This window comes from Rhipicephalus microplus, chromosome 1 (assembly GCF_043290135.1).
Source record: "Rhipicephalus microplus isolate Deutch F79 chromosome 1, USDA_Rmic, whole genome shotgun sequence".
Classification (NCBI taxonomy): Eukaryota; Metazoa; Arthropoda; class Arachnida; order Ixodida; family Ixodidae; genus Rhipicephalus; species Rhipicephalus microplus.
In genome coordinates, this window is record NC_134700.1 from 182,764,696 (window position 1) to 182,786,297 (window position 21,602).

Genomic DNA, 21,602 nt, shown 5'->3' on the forward strand with positions numbered 1-21,602 from the left:
CTTTTTTTTTTTTTACGTGACGGCTTGCTAGTGCACCATGCAGTGTTAGCCTACTCTCAGGCCACTCGCGCTTATACAAATATTCAATTCCAATTTAAGCGCTCGACCGAATGCGCCAAACTTTCGCCAGCTTGTTTGTGAACGCGCAATGGCTAACCGCTGAAACACAGATTGTGATTGAAAACTGCATGTCGTGGTTCCTTGAAGGACCACGAGACGCAAGAACAAGCTTTGATTGATATGTGGGGTTTAACGTCCCAAAACCACCATATGATTATGAGAGACGCCGTATAGTGGAGGGCTCCGGAGATTTCGACCACCTGGAGTTCTTTAACGTGCACCGAAACCCGAGCACACGGGCCTGCAGCATTTCCGCCTCCGTCGAAAATGCAGCCGCCGCAGCCGGCACTCGATCCCGCGACCTGCGGGTAAGCAGCCGAGTACCTTAGCGACTAGACCACCACGGCGGGGCGCAAGAACAAACTGGCAGGCAGCCTTGAATTTAGATATCGGGCCTGTTCTTATTGTGTTATTATGCTGTACTGCACTAGTGCAATTATAATTAACTTATGCATACGCGCCCAAATATGCAAATTTGGCCAGAGTGCGGTGCTTTCTTTAATTAGGCAGGAGTGCATGCGCTTTCTTTCTTGCAGTACTCCGCTGTTGCCTGTTGTACTCGTGGCGCAAGGAGCCGATGGTAAGACGTGTATTAACACGCCTCTTGCTCCAGCATCATGACAATATATGTCTTATGTCTTGCCAAAACTGCAAATGAACTTCAACTTCCATTTCTAAAACGAACTAAAACGCACTGTTAGGTTTGAATAAGGTCACAAATTGCTGAAAAAATCGAAAAAAGGTCACAAACTTTAGCCGATTCTCTGTATTTCAGCCGGTTCTCCCTATGCCATACTGAATGCTACAAGGCAGCATGCAAGAAATATTTTAAGAACACCTGAACGAAGCCAAGTGAAAGAGATGGCGAAACATGCACAGACGCAAGGACGTCACACTATTGCCATTATTTCTGCCATGTGATGTATGGAACAGTGGATCGCTGCCTCCACGGTGCTTCTTTGAATCTCCTGTAAGCAGCTCTGTAAACAAACGACGCACTACTGTTTCGGCGTGGTAATTTGTTTAAACGGCTACAACGGCGCGGCGGTAGGATAACCCAAATTCACTGGAACCGACAGGACGAAGTATGCAGAACAGAGCCAGAGATTACGGAGCTACAAGTACGTCGCTCCCTGGAGCCTCCTTTCGTCTCCAGAGACCATGTATCGAAGTCACGCATGCCACTCGATACCAAGTTGCAAATCGCACAACCACGTAAGAGACGCCATTTACATTCACCCATCGACGGAACAGCCATAATATAATATTATATCCCGGTTTGCAAACCACCTCGTTACACGTCACGCGCAGCGTGCAACTACGACGCCATTGCAAATATTCACCGACCACACACACACAAAAAAGTAATAAGTAGTAAGAAGTAAAAGTGACTGTTACCAAATGCCTAACAGGACCCAATGCCTAACAGGACTGCATCCAAGCCGGCTCAAAGTTTCCAAATCACCTCGCGCAAGCCGAGCCGGCGTGCTCGAAAAAAAACAGAACCCGATATCGCGTCATATGTATGAGGCGCGCCATAGCTCATATACGCCGAGAAGCGAGCGATCGAGCAATCATCGCGTCAAAGCGACTGCGCTGCGAAGAACGAACGCCTTTGTGAACGAATGTGTGTTATACGCTGCATGCCCGTGCTGCGGCGGCTATCGCGCCGAATCCGAAGCCCTCCTCCCAGGCAATTACGGCGAGAACAATGGGCGGCCGCCCCACCACCGTGGCGATCGGCTCGACCACACAAGCTTCACGCCGGCCCACTGGCGCGCGCATAGAGCACCCTTTGCCCTCTTCTCCCCGTGTCGGCCTTCTAGCCAGCCAGGCAGGCAGTACAACGTTGCATATAGTGTGCACACACAACGCCGATGTTTTACGCGCACACATCGCGCAAGCAGAGGGCAAAACCAGCTCAGTCTGAATGGACTCAGCGTGGCTCTGCACGTTTTTATCGCGAGGCCGGCGATGGCGACTCGACGGAGGTGCGAGAGAGAAGAGGGCATGGTTAGGCTCAGTAGGAGAGAGAGGGTAAAAGGGAGCCCCCCAGAAATCTCCATCGATCACGCGGCTGGGCTAATTAACCTCGCCTGCGATTCCCTTGCCTCCCGGACCGGATTATATATCACCGCTGCCCCCTATGCGGCCACTGCGAACGCATGAGTGCCCTACAACCGGCCGCACATGTGCGGCGGCGAGAACAGGCGCGGGCCCGAGGTGCTCACGCAGGGAACGGTCGACAACAGAGCGCGGGAAAGTTGGCGCAGAAAACAACGTCGTCTGACGTCGTCGTACAAGTCGTTTCGTGTCAATCGGCGGATGCATCGGCCTTAAAACGTTAACAGCGAAAGAAAAAAAAAAAGGTAATTTAAAATTGCAATACACCAAAACGCTGGATCGAATTCTCAATAACTTTTGAATACAGTGGTGCTGCTGGAGCAGCGGATGGCCAAGGTTAACGAGATACTATAGCCATCAATACCCAGACGCTAGCTGTATACGGTAGCTACAGCAGAGGAAAGCATCTATGTATACACGGGACGGGACAAGTTTGTACACGGTCACAGGCGCGTAGCCAGAGATTTTCTGGCAGGGGGAAGAGAATTGGCGGTGTGCCAACCCCTGGCCACGCCCCTGCCTGGTCATAAACTTATCGTCGACATCGTGGGCATCATAACCCGTTACAGAAGGTGCTGCGTAGGAAGACAAAGGAAAACATCGCCTTTGAAAGAAGCAGTTCGGGCGAATACCCGGCAGTTATGCAGCCACCGCGTTAGCTTTATATACGGTGAATAGGAAAAAATCGATCACTGTAATCCGGAACGCAGAGTTGAGTCAAAAGCAAATATCGTGGAATATCAAAACAAAAAAAGAAAGCACAACTATCCGCCAGCTTCGTACACAATGTATTTCAGGATATGATTCCGAAAAAAAATTTCCAAATTGAAAAATAGAAGATGTCCCTACTGCCTACATAATTACTTATTAGCGCCATGATACCTTAACCCGACAGGAGACACCAATTACGACAGCATTTAGGCGGATTAAAATAATCGACCGTTTACTTAGTGGATGCAGGCGGCAGGGTCAAATGAAGTAATTGGAGTCCTTCATGCGAGGAGCTTACAGCCGCGCTTTGCTATTTCGAAATAGCAACATGTGGTAATTAGTGCGGAATAAGTTTCGCTTTCTGCACGTTCGATCCCACGGCGTCGTCGGCCACGTTTCGGCGGAATCCAACGCAAAAGCACTTGCAAACTGCACGTTGGTTGCCCATAAAAATGAAAGAAAGACAGCGACCAGGTCACACTTAAGAGTTAGTGTACATGTGTACCTTTACTTAGGCACTGACAGGCACTGCGCCGTGCTCCCGACCGGGTTGCAGAAAATAGGTGCCTTTTCTCATCTTCTAACCACTACCACCACTGTTGCTGTATATACAACCTAAAGGTTGCATATACAGCAACAGTGGTGGTAAGGTTGCATGTATAGCAAAGGTTGCATGTATAGCATATACATATACTAAAGGTTGCATGTATAGCATATACAGTAACTGTATCCGCAGTGAAGCCTGAGTGTCCCACCGTGGCGAACATCGGAAGGGGCCTGCGGGTTTAGAACGGAAGTTAAATCCTATATTTGTTTTAATTTAATTAACCTGATTGTTTCAGACCAAGGAAGAAACATAAGTGCACCAAACCTTATGACAGACAAAAAGAAGAAAACAAAAACCACCCCCCAGAGGCAGTAAAGTTCTACGAAGCTTCAGTGCTTTTCCTCCTTCCTTGACATTTTAGTTTGTAAATTGGTCAGCTTACAAGGCCTCCAAGTAAAGGAAACAACAACAACAACAAAAAAAGCCCGACGTCACCTTGAACAGAATAACAGTGTTCTGCGAATATTGTTTCTGGACGACCTGTCTCTAGTGAACAGTGTGGCTCAGTCTATGCATGCACAAGCTAGCACAGCTTGGTTACACGGAGGATTGAAAAAAAAAAAAATGCGGGAGTGGAAATGATTGCCCAGGAGTGAAGCCGTGCCTATGGCAAGATGGCGGCCGCGGTGGGCATCTTACTAAGGGCATGCATGACAAAGTATCACAGTTCAGCGATTAAGCACGGAGCGTTTCCCTCGCACGCCGAACGAGTTTAATGTGGAAACTTTTTCGGGTTACATAGTGCTCAAAGTGCGCCTTAGTTTTACTGATTTTCCTTAGTAAGCCTCTAATTGGAGGCAGTTCTTTGGAGATTCAGTCACCCATACTCGTTTTTTTGTGTTATTTCGTCGGGAACAATTTTTTAATGTAGAAATAATGTAACATTTACATTAACATATTAAAGCCACTTGATCTTTAAGTGGGCACTACCAGAAAAGAGCACGTTTCCACCATCTTGGCAGTGGCAAAAGCTGCCCTCACTTCTGCTGGCAAGGCACTGTGGGAGCTTCCACTTCAGCAATTTTTTTTTTTGAAATCCTGCTTGCGTGGTTAGCAGTTTTTACACCACTGCAAACCACGTGCTGATTTTCTTTTATTTAATGCATGGGACGACTACGGGACTGATAGATGGCGCTGTCGTAAGCGGCCCTTCTTTACAGACAAGTACAATATAAGGAAATCTCCCAAAATGTAATGCACCTAAACGCTGCTATACGCTGATTTGTCAAGAAGAAAGAGTGCTCTGCGGAAATCCCGCTCATGATTCCCGCCACACCTACAAACGACACGTGCACGTTGCTACTCAGACCAGTGCGTATACGCTGACACGACTGCTTCTGACAAAACTATAAACACAGAAATGAAGCTGAGAGGCCGGCCTCAAGTACCATCGCAATTCAGACGCGGAAACGCTTCTGTCTCATTCCCTCTCTGTAACGCACATACACGCATAACGCGTGGTTTGTGCAGTTAGTGGCAGGTGCGATTTCGGTCGTGACTGTCACTGCAGCATGCAGCAAAGCATGTGTATAGAGACTGGAGATATTGACGAATGCTCTCGCCTTCTCTCTAAACGAGGAAACACACACACACACACACACACACACACACACACACACACACACACACACACACACACACACACACACACACACACACACACACACACACACGGAACAGCTTGCGCAATGTGTTCGAACACTCCTCCCCTCCGTTTTCCGCGGGCCCACACATCATTCCGGTAATCGAATGAGTTAAAGCAGCCATATTAGCGTAATGCAATTTTGTGGGCGGTGCTTCCGCTCGAGAAAAGCCATAAAGCTTTCCGTTGCCCTCGGAGAAACTAGCTCGGTCGAGGTGTGCGTGGCCGCTTGGTCGCGGTGCCCGATGGGTAATTGTGGCGCCCGCTTAATTACCGCGCTACGCTGCAGCAACTGCCGGAAGGTAAAGAAGAAGAGAAGGTCCCTGTGGCCACGTCTGTACGCACAACCATCCCGAAGGCTGCTTCCTCCGGGCGCGTGGCGCCGAGGCAGAAGCGAATTGCGGCAGGTTAATTTGACGGCGCGCGGCTAAGTGCCTTCTCTCAGCGGAAGGCCTTCGAGAGCGCCCGTGTCACGTGGTACGCGCCGCGGATTCTTGAGCCGGATCGCGGGAAATTGCGCAACGAGTAGAGCGCGGTCGGTCGATCACCGTGCATGCATCTTGCGGCCCCCGCTATACGTTCCTCAATTTATCGGTAATTAACGGAGAGACCACCCCTACGCGACCGAACACGCTATAACACAGCCCATAATGAAACGGCCACGGCAGCATTTGCCCGGTTATACGTTCGCACACTGAACCAGCCGAGAGCACAGAACATAAAGAAGAAAAAAAGAAGAAAAAAGAAGAAGAGAGAGAGAAGGGTAAAGCTGCAAGGAGCTGGCCAATTGACGCCGCGCCCGCCCACAGAGTTATAAGCTGGTTTTCGTCCGCAATAAGTAATAACGTCCCATGGGCGTGTTAACGAACGGAATGACCGGAAAAGCGGAAATCAGCCAGCCGTCCCGCTGAGCCCCGAGGTGGAAGCGCGCGCTGTAAATATAAGCCCGAATATTCGTCCGCGATTCCTCATGATGCGTATAGGAAATTCGTAATTCCTCGGGATGCGAGCGAAACGTGTAATCCGGCTGGCGCGCATTATATAACGCACGTTTCAGACGGTGCCAATACCCAGCGGAGGGGGGGGGGGGGCGGTCACTGTTTTTTTTATTGGCGCCATTACGAAGGGCGGGTAAAATTGATTTCCCCCACCACCCGTTATTTGCTTCTCGGTACTGCTCTGACGCAACAGATGTCGCGATGGTATCTGGACTTGTCGCCTCCGTGTATCAAAAAGACTGGCATACGCCATGACGTGAAAGCCCGGGAAAAATATCAAAAAGCGAATCATCTGAATATATTTGCCAACGTGAGTGCTAAACGTAAGGTCGTGGATGTATAAGCGCCAGTTCGCGCCAGTTCATTATTTTTGTTTTCCGCCGCTGCAGTGTAGCGGTTTGGTGCTCGGCTGCTGCCGAAGGTCGCGGGTTCGATTCCGGCAGCGGCGGTCGCATATAGATGGAGGCGAAATGGCCCGTGTACTGTGCGATGTGAGTGCATGGTGCCTTCAGACGACAGACCGAATGGATTTGTCATGGACCGCGGATGATCCGCCTGCAGGCGCATCCACACGACGGACGGTGTCCTAGGAGAAAAACGGCCGGATTACCCTCGACAGCAGATTCGGCGCTCACCGGCGCCCGCTGGCAGCAGACCGGTTAGAGAGCATTCAACATGGATGCATGCAAGAAGCGACGCTTGGCTGCGATGTATGTCGCGTTGTGACAAATGAACGAGGAGTGTTATTCTTTCAGGAGAAAAGGGAGTTGCTGGCAGAATGTTCTTTCGACTAAACTGTTTCCCCCTTGTAGAACTCCTGAACGCGTCTCGCATCCTTCTTTAGAAGCGGCACGTCCCCGGTTGCAGAAGTTAGAATATTTCACCACCATGACGGCTAAGAAATCTCGCGTGTCAAACAATGGCGGCGACATTTCCCGAAACACCAAAAGTGATTTCGGCGTATTTAATCCCCTGAGAACAAAGCCCCCGGAAACTAAGTAAACCGTGCTCAAGCGTAGATGATGCCGACCAGTCACGAAGCTGTCCGCGAGCCATGGAGGACATGCCGCGAGCAGACGAAAAGTGTACTGGTCGCCATAAAGATCGAGCTAATCCGCTGAAGTATCGGCTTTCTCCCGCCAGAATCCCGATGTGAGAAAGAGGTTGGGGTCATCCGTCCGCGAGCCACGCGGACGAGTCGCGGACGAAGGGAATCACTGATGTGAGGTCACGTGACGCGCCGTCCATCCCGCCACATCCGGATTCGGTCCGTCGTCTGAATGCGCCATTAAGAACACCAGACGGTAAAAATTTCTGGAGCTCTCCATTACGACGTTTCTCATTACCGTAACATGGTTTTGGCACGTTAAACCCGAGATATTATCTTTGCATTGCTTTTGTTCAATCGTTAATATGTCGAATTTACGCTACAAGTTAAACAATGCGTTAAGTGTTCCGCACGATGAGGATCAGCAACACCGTAAAAATAAGCAGTACGTGCTACCCTTTTTCCGGTAATCCAGACTTGCCACGTATGCGACTCTCTTTAAAGAGTGACTCTCTTTTTGGTGCCACGACTCTCCGACGAAAGCATGATAATTATCGCCGTACAGTCACACTACTTATGGAGATACCGGTTTTAACAATATATCGGTTTATAACTACTAGAAGCTGCTGCATTGGGAACTTATGTTTTCTATGGTGAAATAACTCGCTCACAACAATTTTCTCATACCGTGTTATCAGTAACAGCAACGAACTATGGCCGCTCGACATCCGTGCCGAAAGGTGATGGGACACGAAATCTTTGAGAACAAAAAAGGGAGCCTAAAAATCAAGCTGCTAATCAAGCCTCCCCCCCCCCCCCCCCGCGCTCCGAATCTAACTTGCCTCAGCTTCCTTTCGAAGTTTTTCATATGCTTCGGCGCAAAGCGCGCAAGTGTTGCGGCAAAGCTGACTTGTAAAATGCGCTACGTTGCGGGTTTGGGGGTGGCTTCTGTGGAAATACGCTTTCGGGCGTGCATTTTGGATAAGAAATAGACTTGCAAACGTTTCAGCGTCCAAAACTTAACATATTGACACACATTGGTCTATAAGGCTTGTGGCGGTCCCATCCGAAAAAAGGGCAGCCTTGCTATCCTTAAGTCTGTTGGAATATTCCATCCGATAGTTTTCTCACAACAGCCTGCCATTTTATTTGGTTTTTTTTCCCTGCAGCACGTTTTTAGCAATTATAGGTTATAACAATGAAATTTTCATGGCACTTGAGTATTGAAAATAGGGAAGTGGGTTCGATTGAATACTACTAGGCAAGCCAGGGTCCACAAAACACAAAAAGTCATATGGCCCCCGCCCCTCCTCCCCACCTCTTTATTGTCGCTGATGACAATAACAAATGCCAGAGAAGAAGTAAATTCGGAAAAAAAGAAGGGACGTAACGAACCGCTAAGTATACACTTTACGAAAAACGTGAAGCTTAGCGCAATCCTGCAATCAACCCCTCGGTGGCATAAGAGCGAGAATGACTGGGAGAGAACGAGAGAGAGAGAACCGACACAACAGCGTTGGCTGCAACTTGTAGCAGACGGTACCTGCTTGGAACATTCAAGAGTTGGCGGCAGCGTTACCGAGGTGATACTGCAGCGATAATAAAGGGCCCCATATTCCCACTTTTGCTGCCGAACGCACGAAGTGACCGACCACTTGCGAAGTAAGGTAGGCCGGAACGACGTAAACAAGCAAATGGTATAGCAGCGAGCTGCGCTAAAGACAGCGTTACCACAACCCTCACCCCCCACGCCTACCGCATCTGTGTATACTAATACGCCCTGCAGCGACGCTAAACGCACTGAACCGAAGCAAGGCAGGAGAGGACGGCACAAAATGGCCCGAATTCCGCACTACGTATCTTACGAATTCGCACATCGCTCTCGTCTGTTCGCTCCTCGGTAACCGATGCGTCGTCGTAAAGCACCAATTTAAGCCACGCACAGATGGGGGAAGGCGGTCGAAACACGACGGACCTCACATGACGTTTTTCCGCCGAGTCGCGCTGCAGCGGTCGAGTGCGATCGGCGGCCGGAACGCGTGCACGGGGAGGCCGGACACGACGAGGACACATTTCAAGGCAACAGGACGACAGACAAGTCACAAAAAAGAGGACAGAGAACCAGCTGCAGAGAGAGAGAGAAGAATATAATCGTACGTTCGACCGGTCGTTTGAGAGCACTCTGATAGCGTTTCAATCAATCACCAATCAATCATCTTTATTTGTGTCCACTTAACAAACAGAGCAGCGGCGAATAAAAGCTGTCTTCACATAGCTTGACGAGCCCGCCGCCCCCATTTACATGGGCACACGGCAGCACAGCGATAGTTAGATTTACATACAATTGGAAAAAAAAAAAACTGAAAAAAAAATTCACATCATTGTAGAGAAAAAAAAAACAGTACATCTTTTGGAAACAACGACATTCAACACGAGGAAAACCAACAAGCGCAAGAAATAGTGATAAAATATTCAAAATAAAAGAAACGAATACATACATATTAATAACCAATAGCGTTTACAAATTTCTAGAGCAACTTGCTTGATGAAAAACAGCGTTTAAGTGTTGAATTCCACAACTTGAAATCTCTTCAACGAGAGAAAGCAAGAATGCAAATCATGTTTATCCTTCCTGATCATGTTTTGACCCGATAATGTCAGTATAGCAATGTTTAATGACCATTTTACACGATTTTCTTGAGCGCCAGCGGAGCACTCGTGACAAATTACTCCACAGGAATCCCTTTGACTTCCCTTCTTCGCTGTACTGCTAAGACAGCGTTCGAAAACCATGCGAGACGGGAACGGCAGCGAAAATAACAGGAAAAAACAGGTGCGCAAGAGAGTGTATAGCATTACTCGACAGAGGCGTCGGGATGCTGCAAAGCGACTTCCCCTATCGACCACGCCACATTTTCTGAAAGACGTCTCGTTGCCTCTGCCCGGCCATTTCGACGTTTTTAAAAGCGACCTCGCGGGTGGCGGAGGAGACGGCGTAAGGAGGAGACGAGGCGATATACGTTTCGCGTCCGCGCGCAGGGCTGTTATCATCGAACTCCGACCCGCGTCGCTAAATGCAGACCACAAGGGCAATAAGCGGGGCGGTGCCGCCAAAACTGAGCCGGCAATTTGCGCCGTCCACGTCGTCTCGTGTCCACAGTGCTTTTCCGCTCCCTTTCTCTTTTGTTTTTTTTTCCTACTCTTCATTCGTCCACTCGCTATCACTCGAGCGCGACCGATATAATTAAGGTCGTTCCTACAAGCGAACGCGTATACAACGATGCGATTTAAGAGACGCGTACGACGGATGAGCGGGACGGGGGTGGAGAGAAGCCACTGTGGTTGGCAACAAGGCAAGCCTGAAGTACCGAAAGGCGTCTATTTGGCGGTGATTCTTCTGCAGGAGCCAGATTTCCGAGCTATTTGTCCCTTCGACAATACGAGACAACGAGCAACGTTAGAGACCCGCTCGACCGACACTGTAAACAGTAAACGCTGTGAAAGGCCGTAGTCCGATATATGGACGCCCGACGAAAGTTTTCAGTTCACTGCCGATTTCTTGCTGTTAATTTTCAACGAAATCGATGTGCACGATGTAGAGCAGTGGGCCTCTCAAACAACAAGGGGGCCGCATGCGACCCGCCGAATTCTCGTTAGCCTACAAGTGTGGCAGCTGGGGCTAGTTGGTATGGCATGACGATAGTTATAGCCCGAGAACAAAACGACGACACAGATCCTTCTTGTCTCTGTGTCGTCGTTTTGTACTCGCGCTATAACTATCGTCTCGTTAGCCGCCCGCAAATGGCTCCCTTCACTGCACCCCCCCCCCCTTCAACAACAACAACAACAAATGTCCAAGTTCGTGAACTTCACAGACATGACTCTAGCCTTAAGCATTTTTTTCTCTTTTATGAGGCATCCCCTGCAGTGACCATGTGTCAATACATCCCCATGAAACACTCAGACTCGGCATCCAGATTTTGGTAATTTTGGACATTAGCATTGACTTGCTGTTGGAATCCTGGCGCCTATAATCCACTCCCTTATGAAGTGAAATATGAACCAGACCTTTCAGACGGCACCGCTTGCTGAAAGTTTGCCGACATTATACTGTGCCGCAAGGAATTAAGCCAAAGTGCAAACCGCCCTCCGGCATTGCTGCATGTATACCCCGAATTTTCGCTCACAACCAAAGACGCCAACGCAAAAATTTCCTGAAAACAAGCTAAGTTTGTCTCGTTAAAAGGCTACTTACAGGGCACTTTACCACGCGCAAGCTTACAAGCGAGTACAGTGTCTAGAAATATATATTTCTAGACACTGTAATGAGAGTATGAGCTCGCGTTCAAGCGACGGCGACACTTGACAGCGTCAGCCGTATAGGATACAGACAACCGGTCCCAATGACCTTTTCTGTTTATCTCTTTGCTTTTGAAGCGTAAGCTACACTGGCCGAGGTTGAGCAGTTTCGCGTGGCTTACGATGAGCAGTTCTGCGCAAGCGCGAGAAGCAGTGACGTCACACAGCGGACAGCTGGCGCGCCGGACAAGGCCAGGAAGCTCCTGAAGTGACGTGTCACTAGTGGACGTGCGTGAGATCGGTCGGTCAATCGTCCGTCCACCCACCCAATCACCCACCCATCCATCCATTCATTCATTCATCCATCCATCCATCCATCCATCCATCCACTCATCTATCCACCCACCCACCCACTCATCTATACACCCACCCATCCGTCCGTCTATACACCCGTCCGTCCGTCCGTCCGTCCGTCCGTCCGTCCATCCATCCATCCATCCATCCGTCCGTCCGTCCGTCCGTCCGTCCGTCCGTCCGTCCGTCCGTCCGTCCGTCCGTCCGTCCGTCCATGAATTCTTCTGCGGTCCGTCCGTCCATGGTACGCTTCCATCTGTGGTTCGTCCTTCCGTGTCCACCCGTAATTCGTCCGTCCATCCGCGGTTGATCAGCCCGTCTACCTATCCACCCATGGTTCGTTGGTCCGTAGCTCACGTTACGTATATTCTGGCATAACCGAGCTAAGGCACTGCTAACTTTTCTTTCCTTCTTTTCTCAGCGCTTCGTCGCGACGTGGTCACCCCGCGTGCCACGCGGCAACACGGCAATCAAAGGCACCAGGGATTGGTTGAAGCAAGCGCTACAGATATTGTGCATCCTCAACGTCCCCCGTGACATCGCGGCCGCTTCTGAAAACGTAGCGCGCGCACCTGTTATTACGCAGCTCGTTCGCGCATACTTGCGCCGCAGGCTGTTCGCACCGAGGGCGAGAATGTGGGCACGGCAGGTGTGCGTGCACCGACAGAGAAGTAGTGAGAAAGGTGAAAGGAAAGTCGACTGCAGCCGTCACAACTTGGCAGTTACTGAGGCAGCCTGTGCTGCCTCTGTATGCACTCTTCTCCTCTGAACCTCCTGGCGGTTTGCGCTAATTGCAGTGTTTGACGTCGCAAAAAGTGAGCTACATAATTACGAATGCAGTATCGGCGCTCCGGTGCATCACGTGTATACTATATCATCTTCGAGGTAGATTAGCAGGTTCGTGTAACTTAGACAGAAATACCTGTCTAATTTTCGCGCAGTCGAACAGTTGCGAACTCAGCGCTGGACGTCAAACTCAATCTTTCGCACTAACTGGCACGGCCGAAATCACTTTATAGATACGAGGGTAGAACCACAAATTTTTTTTCGGGGAAGGGGGGGGGGGGGTTCAACCATACCTTATGCATGTTCATGCGTGCGTTTGTATGTGTGCGTGTATATATACGCAAGCAAAATTGAAAAATTTCAGGGGGGGGGGGGCTGAACCCTCTCCCCCTTGGTTACGCCCCCTGTGAGATAAAGTACGCCAGCAGACGGGGTTGGACGCTGACTCATGGGTGCTCGGGCTACGCAATGGCGACAGTGTCCGAGTCACTTCTATCGCGCCGCTCGACTCGTATTCGGTTCACTACTGTCGGAATCACAGCTTCGTATTCGGTTATATTCCGAGAAATCGTTATTATTTCACCTTATGTCGGGCAATTAGGCAAGGAAACTCACAGACCACCTTAATTGTAGACTTTAAAAAGTATGCAGTAGTTATGAGATAGATTCAAAAAAAAAATTAAAGTGGAGGAGAAACTACACATGTTGTAAATGCATCGGGCGCGCATTTCGAAGCTGGTGGGTTCAGAACTGAACGCGACGGAAAGGGTGATACTTCGAATACCTTAATTCACGAAAATTCAGGTCGCTATTACACTTATAGTTAACAACGACAATTAATATTAGCTAAAAGAAGAGAAAATAGGAGGGTTGCACGTGACGTCATCCGCTTGAGGCGCTAGCGGCGTTTGCCTCTACCGCCATGTCAGTGGTCTAAGCGCGCCCTTTTTGAAGCGGCGAGTGAGATGTTCTGTGCGTGCCGCTACGTACGGTACCAACGTGGTGAAATTCGACTGTGTGCCTACGCGCGTGACTTCCGAAGTCCGGCGAAACTTCGCTACGAACATAAGGTTCACATTTGCGGCGGATATCGACCCGTTCGACTTCAGCAGCGATGAAGCTGTGTGGGATGTGAAGTGTTATTCCCGCATAAAGCTCACGGACATTAAGGAACACCTTGTTGGCGGCACAAGCTTTGCAACAAGGAACGAGCTTAAAGCCTGTAAATTGATGGACGCCCACAACTATGTCACTAGCGGATGAGTCCAACAGCACCGAGTTAGAGACCTCGGAGACGGCCGCCACGTCGTCGTCGGAAACATGACTGGTTCCTCTTGCTCAGTGTTCGGACAAATATTTTTTTTTTTTCACTGCGGTAGTGTCGTTTCCCGAATTCTTTGTGTGGAAAGGCTTCACCATTTGCAAGAGCATGTGAGGTGACACAATTGTCACAGTTCGTTCGTGGTTGAGCTTAAGCCGCTTGCGATCAAAAATGCTCTTTGCTGCAGGGTCCAACGACGCGCGTCGGGCAGTTGCGCACCCAGAGATCACATACGGTCTCGATTGTAACTGATCGACGTTAATGTGATATCACCGTTTAAGTGCTCGGCTCGTCAAAGCATGGGTAAACAAGAACGCACTGCGTCGCTGACTGTTTACTAACACACCGAAATCAGTAACACGTCGCGCCTACCTGAATGATACCGCTCATAAGTAGCGATCGCGGTCGTAGTGCGCGCGCTCGTCTCCTGCTGCGTAAACAAAGCTTCATAGCACTTCGCGAAAACCCAAGTTTCTCACCTCAAAAGCAAACATCTATGATGTTGCATAGGTTCTGAACACTTAGCGGAAATGAAGAGAAATGTTTAACGCACACGCGGTATAGTGTGTGGCTGAACCATCCCACCCAAACCTTTTTGATAGGTTTACAATCATTTTAGGTGTGAAAAAAAAGCCGACATCAGAGGCATTCTCGTCACCAGCCTTCTTACTCGAGTGGTTGTAGCAACCAAATACGGCACAGTTCATCATTATGACCACAGGAATCTTGCACAGACGCGCACCCGTGAGTGCGCCACAGAACACCTGCATACTATAGTTCTGCGACTGCTTGCCCGCGGCGGCAGAGAGACCTCAAAGATGGACGCGCTGCCTCTTCGACACTGGCGCCATCTTGTGGGCCACGCCCCTGTGCAACCCTCCTATACCCCTTCTTCGTTAATTAATACGCCTGTGTGACAACAGCTGACACGCGATGGCGGTTGTATCTACGATAGTTATAGCGCGAGAACAAAACGACGACACAGAGTCTTTCGTGTCCTTCTTGTCTCTGTGTCGTCGTTTTGTTCTCGCGCTATAACTATCGTCATGCCATACCAACTAGCCCAAGCTGCCACACTTCTAGGTTGTATCAAATCAGGGATTCGATTGGACGCCATCATTAATGAAATTCGCACTTCGTAGAGTTGATGAATCGGAGTACACGCACCAAAACAATGCCCACGAAGCGCCTACGCGAATGAAAAGCGAAAGTCACACGGACACCCGTAATTGTGCAAATCGAGGTACTGTCGCTCCTCTGACCGCCAATGTGGCCAGCCGGAGAAGCGGCAACACCCACCTCCGAGGTCCACGGCAGCTCCGCCCTCGGGCCCGGCCGGCACAGCAGCGCGATCCAGCGCGCATGCGCCGTGCTTGCCTCCCCGGTCGCCGCCAAATCGACCCGCCCCGGAAGAGCGCCGGAAAACGGCCGCAATTGAGACCAAAAACGGACGACGCCACCACTTTGCAGTCACCGTCGCGACTTCGACGACAACGGAGGAAAAAAAGGGCGGGGCGATGGCGTTTTACCGCTCTCCTGACTTCGTGACACCGCCGTTTCCCGCTCTCGTAGGGACGCTATTCGATCTCCGTTCGGCACAGCGCCGCGCATAGCAAATCCCCGACAAAACGTCCCTTTCATGAAGACGAAAAAGAAGACAGAGCAGTTCGGTCGGTATAGGACGAAACACTACACGTGGCAGATTATAGAGCGAAAGAAATACGCGTTCAGCATTTGGGCGATCACTTTATTTTTTATTCTCTCTCTCCCCTGTATTTTGGGAACCACCGGCTGAATAGGTGCGGGCACGCAGTGCAGACGCTTTACGAGTTATCGCGATTCAGCTATATCGAAATTAAGACACGGAATCAACAGCACAATAATCCAAGGGCTACCTCAACTTATCAACACTTGGTTGTTTTGTTTACGATGACTTTAAATGTGCCTGCTTACAGAACTATCACCCTCTCAGCTCACTCGATGTAAGGCAAATGCATACGTGCAGTGAAGATTGCTTCATAAACAAGACACATCGGTGTCAAGTTATTGCTCAAGCTAGTTCAATAGCTGACATGATATATTTTCTCTCGAGATGCGAGCGGCATGCCCCTTTTCTAAGATTTTTGTGGCTATGCATGTCACACCCAGAACAACAATTTTTGACACCACTTCTGGCATTTTTTAGTGGGAAGAGCAGCAGCTGGATGACATTGCCTCACACACAGAGCCTGCACTTCCAGGTCACAGTGATAAGATGCGCATTTGACACCCTCAGTGTGACAAAAATTCACCCACAAGACCTACAAACTTATTGCTTCCCTTTGTTTTAGGACCCCACATATCAATCAATTATTGCTTCCGTTGCATTAATACTGCAGCTAAAGCCTACACAAGCTGGTGCCAAAGCCACTCCACTTCTAATAACTCTATTACATGCCACAAAACCATTAACCATTAGCAATACAGCTTTTCACTACTATGTAGCCTGCTTGAGCAATGCTGTAGAAACAGATCCTAACAAGTTTCTTAGCTGACCTACAGTGCTGAAGAACCTATTCAACTTAATGCGATTATTTCAACTCATTACAAAACGTCAGGTTTCACATGCCTCCTGGAATCAAGTGCTTAAGTGCACTTGGATCTTGAAGCCAATACCATCACATATCCGCTTTCACCTTTGTTCAGATGCACAACAGCAACATTACTCTATTTCCATGTTAGGACACATTAACTGGAAATCCTCACATGGACATACCTAGTGCTACCGCTTACAGGCCATTACTACCACTTACCTTACTACCATTACTACATTACTACCACTTACATCATAGTAGGATGGGACCCACACACTGAAAAATAAACTTCATGCCCTTGAACTTGGTCAAAATATTTTAGGTTTCCTTCGATCTTCAAAACCACAGCTGCCGCACACGTTCGGTTGCAGTGTAACCAAAGCTCTCCTGGGGCATAAATAAATATCTCAAAAGGAGTGTTGGCCCTTGACATGCAAGCCCTGTGCAGGATTGTTCCTTGCAGGAACCAGTGCCAGGGCATCCCTAATTCATAAAGAGTTGCTGTAGCATACCGAAGCGATCTCTGATAAAGAAATGCGGATGACTTCAGAGTGTTGGGGTTCAATGCGAATAAACATTCTTGGTTGAGGGCTATTTAATTTTTCCCATTTCAATCAGATTTAATCAGACTGACTAATTGCAGCTGGACATACACCTAAAATAAATTGTATGCAAATTTGCACTGAATTTGTGGCCTACTGAGTAAGTAGGCCTCTTGTTTTCAGATTGATTTTTTTTATTGAAACACGTTACTATTTTAGCTTTTGTCATTTCATTTTCGCATTCATCATTTCATCATTTTTCATTTTTATTTGATAGATTCTTTCAACGTGTTTTATTCCTTCGCATTTTGTCTACGTTCATTACTTCAAAGCTCAAATTGGCTATGCTCTACCTCTGGGACAGACTTTTCTTTCTCATGACTGGAGACCACATTTATAGGCACTAAAAAACTGGGTTTTAGGCACCAAAAATAGGCAAGCAAGGCACTGTTCTAGGCCCCCCAAATCGTAAGTATAGATACAATAAACTTCGACAAAATTCCAAATTTTCGAAGAAATATGTGTGGGATATGTGTCTACGACAGGAAAGCAAACAGGAATGTTCTAGTTTATGATGGCACAAAGGCCATGCAATACATAGACATGCAATTTTTTTCTTTGCAGGGTTTGCAGAATTCGGTCTCTCCTTTTCTGGCCCAGCATAGTGAGTAAAGTATCCACTATGGAATAAACATACTCCTGGGTCTCTTCTTTACTGCATGAGTGAGAAGGACAACACGGAAGCAAATAGCCAGAGCGCTAATAGGCCAGAAGGGTATTTTGGCTCGTATTAACGGGCTAACTGCTCTGAGTCAATTTTTCTTGTCAGTGAACAGCTTAAAGGCCCTTCCCAAGGTTTGAGAATTTCGAGCAAGCAAGAAGAATGCATTGCTCCGATACGAAAGAGAGCAAGGAAAAAATTTGGCTTGGGAAATCTACACCGGTTGAGTGACAATGGTTTCAAGCTCACCTTGTCGCATCATGCTTTCACAGTTTGTAATGAACCAATTAAAATGTTCTAGTGGTACAAAGCTTTTCATTGGGCATGCAACTTCCAGTGTTTAAGTAAATATTCTCATGTAACCTAGTGAAGCGTCATTTAAGAAGTAACCGACAAAGAAAACAAAAATCACGTGGCCATGTTTTTTTTTCATCTCCACTCTTTCTCCTGATGACACTCTATGGTTTTGCATTCATTATTCAACGTTCTACAGCTGCATAGAAGCACCTCCTGTTCCCTATGCATGCGAGCAGAAGCTGGGGAGATGCCGAGCAGACCACTCAATGTGAATGATTACATGTGTAGAGGCTAATCAGCATTCCTAATGGCTAAGAGGCCTTTTAGCCTTGACAGTGCTGAAAGGAACACATGAGATAGAGTATAGGATGCAACCCATAGAGTTTTGAAAGCTCATTTTTGCCTGGTAACACGAATGCTGGTCTCCAACTGCACTTGAAAGCAAAATTACAATCTATATAGCATTCATATAGGCACTGATATTGAAAATAGACATTTATACACACTATAAAACACTATAAAAGCTCTTCTTAACCTCTTAATTCATGCTCATATATCAAAGTGGCACGATAGGAACGTAAGAAACAAAATAGGCATTTGCCTATAATCTGGTCTTTACTCATGTCTAACATACTTCCCAGGGTGCCAGCTATGTAGAGTAGTGCTCATGCAGTAGAATGAGCAAATGCAATGCCATAATTATGAAATTTGCAGAAGTGTGGTAAGATATAATAGGACATGCAACACCATGAGACCTGACAGTTCTGAACAATGCAAGACTTACTCTTTTCGATCTCTGAAAGAGTTGCTTGTGCCCTGGAGAAGTCAAAGAGCTTGCTGAAGTAGGTCAGCTGTCTGTAGAGATCTGATACCTTGTACTGAAAATTAAAAAAAAAAGTGCAAAAAAGGTTACTATTACGAGTTCCTGCTTTACTTAGAAGGACATTAAAAGAAAGCACTAAATCAGACTAGGTTGGCAGGTTACTGGTTATTCATATGGAGCACTTGAGGGACGTGCTTGTTAAAAAGAGGCTGACCTCTAGTGGGGTACACAAGTTTCATGTTTCATGCAAGAATCATCCTGCAATAATGCATATAGTATTTTCACTCACACAGATCCTGCTAGTGAAACAAGAGCAAGCAAACTTTTTACTCCTAATTTCTTTTACTTTTACTTTTAAATTTCCAGCTCACTTATATTGAAATAGGGTAGCTTAAGCGCAGGAAAAACAGCAAATGCAGAAAAAAATTTGTGCTTTAGTAAGGCCCTCCTATGAGCTCGATCTCTTGCCCCGAGGTAGCGAGGAACTGCCTTTCCAAGTAGCACTAGCGCAAGATATACCAAGTGTGTGCGAAAGCCACAAGAAATAATTACACTCACCTCAGGTAGCATGACTGATCGTTGGCACGCCACACAAACAGGGCCGGATTTCGCGAAGGTCTGCGGCACCTGCCGGGTTCTGTGCCCACAACCAGAGTCTTCACAGACAAGCCAGCCCTAGTAATAAACAATGCAATATTGAAGAAGTGAAGTGCAGATATCAGCCATATTTTTCAGCCAGGACGTGAATTGCAGTAGTGTATCAATTGATCATGCTTTTCATGTCCACGTGATGAAGTAGTATTGAAGCACTGCAGAGCATATGAAAGTCACAGAACAGTTTATTTAAAGCACAGTGCAAACAGAGAGCCTGTTTGTACACTACTGCAAAACAACACTAACTCTACAAGTTCACATTTTTTTAATACTCTTGACTCGGAAAGTGCACAAAGCTTTTACACTTTCCACACGAATAATGCAAATCACTTTTTTCCGTTGCTACACTTTTCATTTCATACACTAGTGTATAACAGTGCAAAAAAAAAAAAAAAAGAAATGGAGGGAGGAGGCGGGGCAGCAAGGGTAGTTTTGTGTCCTTTCTGCCAGTCGTCATGTTACTCCTGAGATTTCAAGCAACCCACCACTCTGTGGCCTCCGTTGGTTTCTCATGTGAAGCAGCATGTTTACTGCCAATAAAGAGCCGAGAAGTCGAACATGAGTATTATGAATGCCTTTCATTAATAGGGTGCTGCAAACAATAGTGTGGTGTGACAGTAGCTTTGCAGCATGGCCTTTCTTTCCACAACCACAGAAAGAATTTCCTGTACAGAAGTTTAACCCATTTCCTGTCCCGATAGAATTTCAATACGAGTCTCGTGATGCCACTTAGAAGGAGCCCTTGTGGTTTTATGAAGTACTGTGTAGCATTTAGCTTATTTATTCATAGAGTGGGATCTAATAAACCATGAGGCTGATAAGCACAGCAGTGGAAGGCTCTGTGGTAATTTCGACTACATGAAATACAACTTGCACACAGGTACACCCAAGTACTGCGCAAGCATCTATGCATTGCACCCCTATTGAGATGTGGCTGCCACAGTAAAAAATTGAAACTGTGCCTTTTCAATTGGCAGAAAATTGGTATAGCCAGTACTAGCAAAAACACAGTGATAATGAGACGGAAACAAGATGCTGTTGAATGCAGCCACACTGCATCCAGGCGAGTAGAAACGCTACCTTTTCAGCTTTAAAGGTTCACCCTAAGACTAGATTCCGTATCACTGCAGTGCACAAGAATTTCAGAAGCAATAAGAAATTTCTTTCATTCAACTCATGCAGGAGGTCTCTTGGAAAGTTTATCATAATAGCACTGGCAAGTCTTGCCCTAGAAGACAATAGAAAGTTATTTTACTGTACTTACCAGGTAAAACTTCTGTATAAATGATCGAATGAGCAAAGTCATTTGATTGCAGAGAGCGTTTATGTAGCTGGACAGGTCAGTCTTGCAACCAGGACATGTCGCAAGACTAAATGTCAGGTTCTTTCCCTGAAAAAAGAAACGAATGGAAGCAACAGTCAACTCGGTGGCACAACCACTTTCTCAAAAGGACATCATTCGCATAAGAACGTTCATGTTTTTGTGGGAGGTCAGCGATGATTATTTGTAGCTTACACATATAATTATTACACTTTTATGCATTTACACATTCACAACGTTTTTTTCTCTTCATTTCAAAACTTCCGATTCTCAGCAACATTGGCGAAAGAATTGACGGCCCACACGAAAGAAGTGCGAGCTCTTCATACACAGCAGCTCTCAATATTTTCAAGTACTACTAGTTCATGGGATTCTTGAATAATAAAAAAAACAATATCTACACTTACATGCAGACCGGTAGAAATTCTAAAGTAAGGCTTTCTTTTAATGTGAGAGCACAGACATAACAATGCTACAGGCTCAATAAGTATAGTGCAATATCAATAACAGTGTCAATGGCACCCAACTGCGCTAGAGTTTACAACGAACAAGCCTAGTTGCATAGCGCTGTGTTAAATATATAGATGCAGTCCATTCCTTACTGGAGCACAAAACTTCCCACATTTTGAAGTGTGCACGCTTTCATTCGGACCATATTAAA

At 47.4% G+C, this 21,602-nt stretch overlaps 1 protein-coding gene across 1 annotated transcript in view; it reads right to left on the reverse strand.

Annotated features, from left to right (window-relative positions):
• The window catches only part of PolA1 (DNA polymerase alpha catalytic subunit), a 90,316-nt gene that overhangs the window by 12,319 nt on the left and 56,395 nt on the right, over positions 1 to 21,602 (reverse strand). Inside the window, exons 34-36 of the mRNA XM_037429244.2 lie at positions 20,885 to 21,010; positions 19,525 to 19,641; positions 18,928 to 19,021 (exon numbers count right to left, since the gene is read on the reverse strand). Coding sequence (XP_037285141.2) covers positions 18,928 to 19,021; positions 19,525 to 19,641; positions 20,885 to 21,010 — 337 coding nt within the window. The remainder of the gene's footprint in view (positions 1 to 18,927; positions 19,022 to 19,524; positions 19,642 to 20,884; positions 21,011 to 21,602) is intronic.